The sequence below is a fragment of the Rhopalosiphum padi genome, chromosome 1 (assembly GCF_020882245.1).
Source record: "Rhopalosiphum padi isolate XX-2018 chromosome 1, ASM2088224v1, whole genome shotgun sequence".
Taxonomy (NCBI): Eukaryota; Metazoa; Arthropoda; class Insecta; order Hemiptera; family Aphididae; genus Rhopalosiphum; species Rhopalosiphum padi.
Genome location: NC_083597.1, coordinates 88272518 through 88286061, shown reverse-complemented (window position 1 = coordinate 88286061; position 13544 = coordinate 88272518). Strand labels below are relative to the sequence as shown.

Sequence of the window (13544 nt, the reverse complement as noted above, 5' to 3'; positions counted from 1 at the left end):
GGGTTTAACTTTTAAGTTTAAAACTTCTATAAAGTTTTATTTTAATTATAATTCCGTTATAAACTCACTATCTTATTTGCGAAGTTTTAAATATTGTTTAATAAAAGAAATATTTTTATAAAAAATAATTTATATTTTACAAAGCTACAATTTATTTTTCTTGTTTTACAATAAAACGTCACAAATTGAATAATATATAATAATTTTTCGAAATTGAAAAGTAATTGAGTTATATCGTGTTTAAAATGTTTAGATTTAAATTTATTTATTTAAAATTTTGTATATTGGTTACCATATTATCCAAGTGATTTTTGACTTTTAGAGTAGTTTCGCCTTCCCGTTGCTCAATCATTTCTCTCCTCAACTAAAGTATATTTATGAAACATTTTAACCAATTAGAAAATATAAAAAAAATAATAATATAAATACTCACTTCGAGCAATAGAGTGTTATTATTAGTGTCCACGTCCGGTAACTCAATCTCACTCAGGTCGACCGTCTTATATTGAGGTCTGACCGAATCAGATTGCTGTAAAATATTGTTTATATACATAAAGTTATTAAATTATCACAGTTATATCAATGATAAAATTATACGAGTTATTACCGTTGGACGGAAGTCAGGGTGATAAAGGACATGTCCATTATTGTCCAATATAAAGGAGTAACCATTGGCACCGAGCTTAGGAAATAAAAAATTAATAAATTAATTATAAAAACAATTTTAAAAATCAAAAATATCTTCAATATTCGTACACAAACTTTATATTTACCTTATAGGCCGGAACAAGTTTCTTTAGGTCGTCAATATAGACGTCCATACCAACCACACCCAATAAATTGGCGGCTCGTTCCTGTCAAAATGAAGTTTAATAATAATATATAAGATATCATACAAAAGTACTCAGTATATTTACCGAATGGTTTCTCCTGTCAAAAACGGGCGCAGATACTGTTGTCATAAGTCTGCCATCTATAGTGTCAGTAGCTTTTAAATTGTCAACCTGAAATGGTAAAAATTGAAAATAGAATACAAAATAGAATTTTTTCGACGTGTTCGTGCTCAATGATAAATACTTTGCTTGCAAGATACACTGGTGACCAATAAACCGGATGATCAGTTTGATACATGATTAATGGCCTAGCCATAACTAAAACATAGTTTAATACTTTTTCTCGAAGATTTCTTTGGTCTTCGATATGTTCGAAATAACCTGAAATATATTAAACGTATTAATTGTAATGTATATTATTCATAAATTATATTATATTAATGGCGATAATCATCTCGAATAAAATAATTTAAGAATTTTAATTTTTCGACTCTTTGTTTTATAGCTGATTGATGAAAGCATTAGTTTTATAATGGTATTTTTTATTTTTTATGATAATTTTTTCGAATGTGTGTCTATCCTCACCTTTTGGAGCTTCAATTTCTGAAGATATTAAGGTAAGTTTCCGATAGAAAAATTGTATCTAGTTTGTACTTTCATGATCAAAAATAAAAATAATATTTTTATAGTTTTCCTTAATCAGTTAAAATTTTAAAGAAAAAAAATACGGGAAATTTTCGTAATACCAGTTTTCTACAAAATTTACTATGACCTTTTTTATGATTAAAATAAGATAAACGTAAATATTTGAAATTTGCATCACATATTATTTATACAGTTTTTTCTATAAAATACGTTGATAAAATTGTTATACTCTGTTATACTTGGTCAAAAATCTTGAATAATTAAATATAAGATTCGCCATAAATTTTTGTTACAGTAATTAAAAAATAATTGTTTTTATTTTGTTTTATTTAAAAAATAATATTGTCATTAATAACTTGAAGTAATCTATTATTATTTTTCATGTATAATTATTTTTTAACAATATTTAGAATAATCTTAAGATATTTATATGAATTTGAATTTTATTTCGGGCTTCCTCGTAAGTTTTTGTTTTCCTTAAAATTATTAAAAAAATATTAAAATAAACATTGTCATACATTTTTTCATAAACACTAAAAATTAAAATGTTGACTAACCGGGTAGTCACAATCATTACAAATTTTAAAATATTTTTTTGTCAATAGTGTAAATTGCTTTTTTAGTCAGTTCTTCGTCCAAGGTATAATTATATATTTTTTAAATATTTTTATGTAACGAAACAATTAATGTAAAATTAGTCCTATTAAAAGTATGCGTAACACGTGCAATGTAAAAGTTTACCTTTATTGTTGCAAGCAATCCAGTTCATATCAGCAGAGTTTGAGTCATCTTTGCCAATTAAATACGTAAAAACTCGAACCGGCATATGTGGTTTATTATGTTGTAAAATTTCTTTATATGGTCCAAATGGACCGTCAGTAATTATCAATATAGCTTGATTGCATTGACTTCCTTGACCAGTGCGATTATACTGTATTATAACATAAAAGACATTATTTAGATTATATTGGTAGCAAACACGAATAGAATTTCACCCATTATAATAATATCCGCCCTATCTATCTTCGCCTAACAAATTAACTCCTCCCCGTATCAAACTATAAGTTTCTAAATTAATTAATTCAAAGGTACTTTATGCAGTATGTCGAATGCACGAGCTAGAGCTCCAGTGAAGTTAGAACTGCCAGCAAACTTTGATTGTGCCACAGCGGATCTTAAATCTCTTAAGTTCTTCTCGTTAGCCTAGAATTTAAAAGAATTAGCCATTGTTTAAAATAGTAACGTATATAGTATAGGTATACTTGAACAATAATTTCTTTAAAACATGGCACAATTTCATAGTTTGATGACTCGAGAGATAAAACATTGACGAAATCGTTAGCACCCAGTGTATCAAGTGCCGCTAAAGTAGTAGCTCTTACAAGACTAAGTTTATAGTCAGATAATGCAATTGAAAAATCAGCTATTATAACTATATCTTTGGCACTGGTTGCAGCTTCTACAAACCACGGATTAAGCCGATAGTCAAACAATGCAGATGGTGATAATCCTGAATATGAAGGCCATCTCAATGCTATAATAAAAAATATAAATCATGTACATAATTAATAATAATATTTTTTTACACTAATTAGTAATTAAATATTTCTATTAAAACCCTTAAAAATGTTGCTGTTAAAATATAATGTACTTAAAAATATATTCTTAATACACCTTATGATAAATTTTAACATAAATTATGAGAGATTCATTTTAACCATATCTAATTAGTAGAAAAAGTAGCTGGGCAGGATTAAAATAAACTTTAAAAGGACGACTTTGAAAATAAGAAGACCATGGAAGTCAAATTTGATCATTTATCAATATTCTTATAAAATGTAAGTAAATTTATGTCGCTTGATCATAATCAACCAAACACCCAGACTTAAATGCTAATAAATAAGCACTATTTAATTTAGTAAATATTTCTTTAATAAGAATCCTTATATTATATTATATCATAGTCTTGGGTAATTCAATTTAGTATCTACAAGCACTAGTTTAATTTTATTTCGATCATATTTAATTAAGTTATGTTAAATAACTATATTATTTTCTGGTTATGGATTGATCACAAAAATGAAAGATCGTAATTGAATCATAATTATTTTTTATGTCTATAAAATATTTATGTCATGTTTATAAAATAAAAATAAATTATTTTTATATAATACATTATTTGATTTAGTATTATAGAACCATGTTATTGGCTTAGTACGAATAACTTGGATATTATTCGTGCATGAAATCCACATGATAAAATTTGATATAATATATTGACGACCAATGAAACAAAACTACAGTATTCGATATTCATGATCAAAATGTAATATAATTTGATTTTGTATTTGTGAGTCGTGACACTAATACACTATAACAATAACGTTGTGAAATTGCCTACCTAGAACATCAGTAGGTAGGTATATAGTAGACACTTACTTGGAAATCTTCTGAGTGTCCCTTTTGTGCTACCGAAATATTGCCATGATAATACAGGATCCATTTCATAATTGCTTACGAATATTGGATCTAAATGATCAGTCCACTGCATATCTCGAACTATGGTTTCGTCAACTGAATCTTTAAATGTGATAATATAATTAAAATTAATTTTTTAATTTCTTACTGGATTATATAATATTAACAGTTTATGGATACTATTTAAAATTTAAATAATATATTAACTTTATAAATAATATTATAATCTGACTTATATTATTAATTAAAATATAATACACTCTTAAATAATATATTTCTGTTATCTACAATAATCTATATAAATATTATGAATATTTATTTTATATATAATAGACATTACCTGGATCTACATATGTGCTCTGTAACAGCACGCAATTTACAGTAGTGTTAAACGCACATTGATCATATCGATCTATTGATTCGAGACTCTTGTAATCCTCAAATCCATCGTTTACATAGCGCTCACTCTTTACAGCAGCTTCTTGATTTGCTAAAGCAGATTGTTCACCAGCTTCCATTAGCCTCTAAAAAGATATGAATACAAATACAAATTTAATTTATAGAAAAAAATATTTTTAGTTAAGAAAATATATTTACATATTATTAAATTAGTTCAAAAATAAACCAATTAAGTTTTAAATATTATATGTATGCTGTTGTTCTCAATAAAATTCATAAACTATAAACTATTATTCCAAAGTTAAAATATTACAGACTTGAGTCTTGGACACACTCAAGGCATTATACTTTTGTGGTGTGTGAAAATATTCTGAAAGGAAGGGGAATGAAAAAAGTTGCTAAACGGGTACAAAACTTTCGAGACAGAAATAAATCGAAAAAACCTGTAAAACAATAGTCAAAGTTGATGGTTGGTAATTTTTAAAACTTTATTCGGCAACAACGGTTTATTAGATTTGTAAAAAGTGCGTTGAACTTTCTTTGGTGACCTGTATAAATATTGAAAAAATAAGACTACCTATATATTTTACTTATACGTGACACATAATATAATATGTAAGTACACATTTATCACATTTATCACATTGTTTTATAATTTATTTATGATAGTTTTTCTACATATCATATTTTCATAGCTGTATATCATTAAATATAAAGTTGTAACATTATCGTTTTGATTAAGCCTTAAAAATATTATAGTTTATAGTATGTATATTTAAATGAATTATTTATTTAGTGGTTGTTTTTAAATATTTTTAATATTTTGATTAAGAATCAAATAGTTTGAATTTTTTTAGTAATTTAAAGTACTTATAGTTTCATATTACCTCTACCTAACCCTTAATAACATACACACATATGATAAGTAAAATTTTGTGGTTTGAGTTATTTTATACTATGATGTAATTATTATTAAAATAAAAATCATAAAATAATAGTTTATATTAACATTTAATTTAACAAACGTATAAAACATAATCATTATCTCGTTTATAATTTATATTTTTATTTATTATAACGTATATAATAATATGTATTTTTATTAAAATACAACAAAATCATATTATAATAAAAATGTTTTTATTAAAAAAAAAAAAAGAATTCACGCATTTATAACTACCACAACTACCAATGAATTTTTGAGATGATTTAAATTAAATGAAAATATTTACACTAACCATCATCGTTACTGGATAATGCTGACAGGCATCGTCCAGTAAAGTTTTTGTGAAGGTTTTGAAGGGCCAGATCACGTTTACATTTACGACAGTTAGTGTGATTTTTCTAAATTTATAATACCACAAATGTTGACAGTTATTTACCAAGTTTTAATTTAATTTTTAAAAGATCATATTTTAACATGGATTAAATATATTAAATCATGTCGTGTTTGACCTAAAAAAATAAGATAATAATATGTACATTAAATGTAAAATTTTATTGTAAAATTAAAATACATTTTTTAATTCATGAAATATTAAAAGATGTATCTTGAATGAGTTCATCTATTTCTTAACAATTATAGAATAGAATATATATTTTATAAACAAACAGATAATACAATACTTTAATATATATAACATTAATTTTAATTGTTTGTAGTGTTTGTACACCTTCCTTAAGCTAATGCTTGTGTTGAAGGTGTGAGTTCATTAAATAATTAAATATACTAAATAATAAATAATAAATACTAGTATAATAAATTTCTATAAATACTTAATTAATATTATATTATATATACGTTATACATTTATATATTCGTTATAAATTAAACTTCTTTAATATAGTATGTTTAAAATGGTTATAATTATCGAATTGATGAATATTTATTTTCATTTGTCTACAAAGTGAAATTGCACGATTTAAGGAACTTTTGTCATCAAATTGCTTTTTACAATTTGGAACAATCGTATTTATATATTTTTTTAAATCTAGTGATATAATTATGGTTTCAAGATGGTAAGTATATTTTATGCTTAAAATGTAATAGTAAAGTACTTTTAAAAAGTTGTCTATCAAAATCCAAGACATTTAATTCTTTATAAATAAATTTAGTAATAGTTAGAATAGCCTATTCTTTTAGGAACTTTTAAGATAAATTTAATAATTTTATTCATAGTCGATTTTGATTTGTTCAAGTAAATTTCATAGGTAGCACCCCAAATCTCAACACCAAATGAAATTAATGATTGAACTAAGGAAATAATTCTTAATTGTTGTCTGTCGAGGATATATCGCAGATCTTTAAAAACATAAAATAATTTACGACTCATTTTTATAATATAATCTATGTACGTTATATTTTAATTGAGAATCAATATAATATATTCCTAGATATTTGGTAGAATAAACTCTTTTGATATTATTGTGAGAATAATAAGTTGAAATATAATTAAAATGAGAACTATTTTGGAAGCTTAATTTCCATTGTATATTATGATTTATATTTTGAATATTAAAGATTATATATTTAGTTTTATTTAAATTTAGTTCTAAATAATTATCATTGAACCATGACTTTATAATTTTAAATATTTTATTAGCTTTAATTATGGTATAATTTTTCAATATTTTTTTCGTGAATGAAACAAACAGTATGATCCGTAAATCAAATTATTTTTGAATTAACATTAATATTCAGTAAACCATTATATATATATATATATATATATATATATATAATAAAAAATACAGATCCAAGAACGGTCCCTTATGGGACACCATGGTTTATTTTTAGAGGGTATCATCAATTTTGACAATTTGTAACCGATCAGTGAGGTAAGATCTAATAAAATATTTTCTTTCCCACGTATTCCAACAAATTTTAATTTTTTAAGTAGTAAGTCATGGTTAATACTATCAAAGGCTTTTTTTACAACAAGAAAAATGACTATAACTTTATTATTAAGATCTAAATTTTTATGAATGAATTTATTTAAAAAAAAAATGAGCATCATTAATACATCTACCTTGAAAAAATCCAAATGAAAAAGCATATAATATGTAGAATAATAATTGAAAAGCAGCAAAAACATAAATAATTACATAAATATGAAATATAAACATAATCTATTTATTTACAATTATTAAAATAAAAAATAATTTAATAAAATAAAAATTGTATAACAATACTATTAATTAGTATTGGACAATTAATACAATTTAGACAATAAGACTTTTTATATAGGAAGTATATTATTATAATAAAAACTGAAAGGATAAAAGTTTTTTATTAAATAGGTTTCTTTCTTTTTTCTAATTATGTTGAAATTTACAATTTTTAAGGGGTTTAAAGTTTAAATAATGGATAATTTATTTAATTAAATAACGATGTTTTCTTTACATTATTTTTAATTAAATTTGTAGCTTTAAGGATTGACATTTTAATGCAAGGTAACTCATATACTAATTACTATATTCAATAAATATTTAAAATCTTTAATCATTAATTATTTTTATAAATAATTTAAAAATAGTCCTAAATATACTTTAATAAACCAAATTTAGTTATGTTACTCAAATTAGTTTATGGAATCCAATAACACATTTTTTTATTAAATGTATACCTAGTATAATAATGAAAAATATTTGCTAACTAATCATTAACTATCCTATACTTTACAAGAAGCAAGACAAAAGCCATGTGTCTATATTCTCTCCAGCTCATATATATAATATAATACAATTGATGTATATATATATATAATATCAATTTCCATATAATAAAAAAACCACAGAATTTTCACTCTACTGTATATTAAGTGTCAAATTTACCTTTTTATTGAGTAAAATGTAATGGATGTGTTAAATTTGAGTTATTGCATATAAAAACTATTTTATGTATATACGGTATTACTTAACATAATGTATTGATTATATTTATATTTGTACATATTATTATTTTTTTTTTATATTAGTAATAAAAAAAATTTGAACTAATTTTTACCGAAAACAAAACCCATAAAACCCATAATATGTTAAATAATATTATTTCCTATTTGTTATTAACTGCTTAAAAGTAAAAAATAAATAAAGTCATACTGTAAAACAGTTTTAATAGGAATAAGTAGTTTAAAATGAATATAAATATTTTGAAAATTTTATTATGCATAGGTAGTTAATAATAATAATATATTTTGAGTTCCTACGTTAAAAATTTTTTTTAAATATAATATTATTTGTTAGTAAAATAACTAAAAAATTAAAAAATTTCATTTAAATATCCAATTTTGTTAAAATGTGGAACTTGAAATCTATAAAAGTAAATTATACTTATGTATTTTTATATTATAAATTTCTATAAGACAATCATAAATGGAATCTTATATTCAGTTTTTAAACTTTTTAGTTGCCCCTAATTTTTTTCACTAACATCCTAAAAAAACTTTTAAAATGTTGAAAAATTTCAAATACCTATAAAAAAGCTTAAATTTAGTCATTTTTTTATAGAAAATTATATTTTAAGTAATAACGGAATGTTTCTATGTATGTACAACAAAATATTAATCATATTTTATTATACATAAATTATAGGAGATAATATTATTATTGTTTATATTAAGTACCTATATTATAATATTAACTATTTATTAATTTCAGAATATTATTTTTTGAATTCATTATTGCAAAGCGTTTTTATTTAGAATAGTTCAATAAAATTAAACTTCAATATTTTACAGGATATTTTTGTCTAAACCTAATAAATGGATTATACGTTATCGTAGTAATATAAACCGAACTTGTTTTATTATTGTTTCTATTTTTAATTTTTCTACAAAAGTATAACAGATGTATACATTTTATTTTGTTGTCTTAAATATTATGTCCTAAAATTTTATTACAAAATTATTTTTAAATGTTTATTACCAGAAACATAAGATCGATTATACACGTTTGAAGCACATATAAATTGTTTTTATTTGGTTAAATTTATACACTAGGGTTTCTTAAAATGAGAAAGAAGTATACAATATAATGTTGTGTATACTGTATATACTACACAATTTCATAACGATACGATTACTTCAGTGATGACACCATTTTAATTGCGATTATTCTTCTTCTTATTATTATTATTATTATTAGGAGACTGTTTTGACAGGATATTAAGTTAATAAAACGAGCATAGCGTACAAATCATAATGGTTAGGCACTGGTAACGACTTATGCAAATTAAATGGCAAAGAAACGAGAGATTTCAGGTCTGTGCAAAGTGCTTTATAATATCATTCGTCAGATGGCATGGGAAGTGTGGAGTCATTAAGGGTGTTAAAATGGTGTGGTTCTCCTTTTCAACCTCGAATCCTGTTAATTAAATTCCTCGACGAGTTGTGCACTGTGTCTGTGTTTGTATGTACGTGTGTGCGAGTGTCTCTTCCACGACTATTTCTATCTCTTTCTGCCTCAGTGTTTCTGACTCTCTCTTCCTGACTATCTCTTGGTGCCAAAACCATTCGACAGAGCAATCGGTTCCAAAAATCTACACACAAGCGGGAGAGGAACACACAGTTAATGAGACAAAGAGTGAGAGAGGAATATAAAGCTTATTGTTACGACCCCAACCAACACACCCATTGAAGCTCTCTAATTACACCCTACCTTACACCCAGCCAACGTTAAGTTAATTAACGTTTATTGATGTAATATAGACGCCATATTGAGATGTGCAATAATGTTTTAATTGGTTTGGAAACTCATCATATATGTTGCGTTTAAATAGCGTTAACGTAGTCGATATATAATAGTACCTACAGTATGAGTATGTTTAACGATGACAAGCCACTAAGGAAAAGGTCGATGTTTTCAATAACGGTAGTTGATTGTATACAAGTTGAAAGAATTAAAAAAGGATTGTAGGCATATAATCGTATTGCCATTAACAAAATAACAAAAGCGTTTATAATTTGAAAACGCTACATACATAATACAAGAATTAATTAAATTAAACATTTAGGTAAGTTGAACTGAAAAAATATACTTAAATGCATTTTTAGATGTAAGTCGTTTCTAAATATGATTTACAAATAAAACTAAAAAAATAATAGAAAATTAATTTACTCACCAAAACAGAATTCATTTTGATATCCATCATATTTTTAACTTCTGCTGCCAAATCGCGAATGAGTAAAAGTCCGTCTTTTCTTCGTACTTTAGATTCTCGCTCTCTATATTTCTATTATAAAATACAGAAGTAAATATTTAATTTTTTTTTTTAAATATATTCAAAATAAATATAAATTAAAAACAAAATCTATTTATTTTGTCTATAAACTACAATAAAATAAAGCATTAGAATTCTGAATAAAACTAAAGTATTAAGTAATAATGGATATTTATTCATGCATAATATTTTTATATGGATTTTCAGACTTTAAAATGACAGCTTTTTAAAAATATACTATAGTGGAAAAAATAAATGAATTAATTTATAGAAAATATACAACTATTTAAAACGAAGTAAAATTTTGATTTATGTACAGTTAATACGATCAAAATATACTTAGTTTTAAAATTTCTAATTGTTTTTATTGTTGATATTTTTTTAAGTTGGACTTCAGTGGCCATTATATTATATACATTTGCACTTAGTTCCAAAATAAGTAAATTCATTGATGTTTTAACTTTTTTTTGAATATTTACATATTTATTTTAAGAATTTTATTTAATGAAACTGTTTAATATTAATACTTATGTAAAGTTAAGACTTACTCTTTGGATTTCGTTCATGTTAGTTATTTGTCTGCCAAACTCCCACAGATCTACACCAAATTTCAGCGCCCAATTTTTTACTCTGAAACAGAATACACAAATATACATCAAATATAAAATAAATGTAAGACTGGACTTTTAAACTTAGGGCACCTAATAAAGGGTAATAGATAATATGTCTGGCCACTCGCCAGACCATGTATTATCATTTATTGGTGATGAGCGTGTATTTGTGGGTCACACGTAATTCGTACGTGACGCTTGTTAATAGAATATGGTCACAATGAACGTGTGTTGTATCCCGACCTACTTGTAAAAAGGCCAAAAATGGACCACCAATGTGATGCCCCGCGGGTCGCTGAACTGTGGCGTATAGGAAACACCAATTTATGTGTGATAAATGCAATAATTCGATATCTTATAGGTATAAATAGTGTATGACGTATTTCAGACTGAAGTATATTTAGTGTATTACAAATAATAATATAAGTTTTAACTAAAACAGAAAAAAAACAATTTAAGAAAAGTATAATACACGTAAATACGCTAAGCTTTTTTTGTAGTTTCCAATAGTATACTTAATATTACTAAAATGTTAATTACGTTTTAAGCAACAGACACACAGCTATACAATAATGTATACGCTATTGTGTTTAGTTTAAAAATTATTTCATTAGATTCATTTCTCTAGTAGTTCAATTCACATAAAATAATAACATACGATTATCCAATAAAAAAGCGATAAAACTTTATTTTAGTTAGAAGAATACAGTGAAAATACAATTAACAGAACAAAAGCCATTAAATAGTTAAATCGTGTTATAATTGTACAATCAATACCTACTCAATATTCAATTTGACATTTTATGGTAACATAGTAATATTTTTATAAATTGTAGTACAATTTTTAGATTATAATATTTACTATTCACGTCAATAGGTTTTTTAGACCAATAAAAATTATTGTTTGTCTTTATGATAATATTAATTGTATTTATTTAGTGAGTATGGCTTTTTCGCCTTTCGATTTAAAAAGAAATATATTTTAAAACGTGAAAAATTAAAGGTTTTAATACTACGAAAAACTTTTTTTTGGCAGTTTTCTAAAAACTACTGGGAATTTGCTTGTCTTACAAATCTAAAGTACCATCTGTGTCCGCTTTCCAATCCATAGAAAAGCTGTATTAAAGTTTAGGTGTATTTTTATTTTTACTACTCAGAAAAAAAATATAATAAACGTAGTTTTCTGAAACAAAACGAAAAATAACACAAATCGAAATATCATTGCAATTAAAATTTAGATTCGACACAAAATAATAAAAATTAAATTAAATTGTTATAATTTAATAACTTCACGTATCTACAATAGTGGTTTATCAACTTTATTATGTTTTATATTTTATAATCACCGTACAAAATTCGTACGGTAATTATCTGTACTTATGGTCTATGCTTTTTCGTTAATTATTAAATGATCACAGCTGCAGATGGGGCAAATGTACAATAGAATATAATTTATAAATCTCGTGAACAATATAATAAAAATATTATTTATCGTGTGTTTACAGAATGAACCATATATCAATGTGCGTAGTGTGAACCACTACTCGTATAATAGTGGTACTTTTAATTGGCTTTTAAAAACATTTCCGCAAGCCACATCGTTGTTGTTGTTGTTGTTTAAACGTATATAATACACAGGACTTGATTTAGATCCCATTATTGTTATTGTATGCGGTATTGTGATTAGTGATCATCATAATATTATATTCATGAGTTTAGGTTGTGATATAGTTAATAACTGTGTACGAAAGCGTCGTATTTTCTTTTTGCCAAGTTAATGGCGTCAAAAAAAAGTCTGTTACCAATCCACAAAAACGTTCTGAAGGGATCGATGATAAATATTAACGCCATCTCTACGAGTTTTCAGCATTTTTAGCTTTAGGACACCTCCTGCCACCACAGACCAACCTGAAACCAGTGCCTTGTAGAATATTAAAATCTAGTTTGCCACGTGGACGTGGGGAAGTAACTGTTACGAACAACTTTGAAGGCCAAAAAATCCTTTAGCATTCCAGTTCCCCCCAAAATTTTAGACGACAATAATTTAATTAATTTAATTGAAAATACAATTTTATATGCGTCATGCCGTGATAACTCGCTGCCTCGAATACAGAGAATAGCTAAAAACAAACAAATAATGCAACGCCATTCTTATCATACTTACTTGATATTGATTTGATAAAATCTATAATTATATGAATTATATTATCAGAAATACAGTGCGAACTTAAACTTAATTGTTGTCATAATTGGCCATCAAAAATTAAGCACCTCCCCCCTGAACAAATTCTGGCTACGGCACTGTGGAATTCCGTTTGTTTTCAGGAATTTCACACTTTAAACTATATTAATGTTAGT

General features: G+C 24.8%; 1 protein-coding gene across 2 annotated transcripts in view; it reads right to left on the bottom strand.

Moving 5' to 3' along the window:
• Positions 1–13544, bottom strand: part of LOC132918433 (voltage-dependent calcium channel subunit alpha-2/delta-3) — a 45127-nt gene that overhangs the window by 16369 nt on the left and 15214 nt on the right. For both annotated transcript variants that reach the window (XM_060979654.1, XM_060979655.1), the window contains exons 2-14: positions 11124–11205; positions 10477–10587; positions 4297–4480; positions 3918–4058; positions 2741–3012; positions 2571–2681; positions 2220–2409; positions 1078–1214; positions 918–1004; positions 774–854; positions 608–682; positions 434–529; positions 293–364 (exon numbers count right to left, since the gene is read on the bottom strand). In XM_060979654.1, coding sequence (XP_060835637.1) covers positions 293–364; positions 434–529; positions 608–682; positions 774–854; positions 918–1004; positions 1078–1214; positions 2220–2409; positions 2571–2681; positions 2741–3012; positions 3918–4058; positions 4297–4480; positions 10477–10587; positions 11124–11205 — 1639 coding nt within the window. The remainder of the gene's footprint in view (positions 1–292; positions 365–433; positions 530–607; positions 683–773; positions 855–917; positions 1005–1077; positions 1215–2219; positions 2410–2570; positions 2682–2740; positions 3013–3917; positions 4059–4296; positions 4481–10476; positions 10588–11123; positions 11206–13544) is intronic.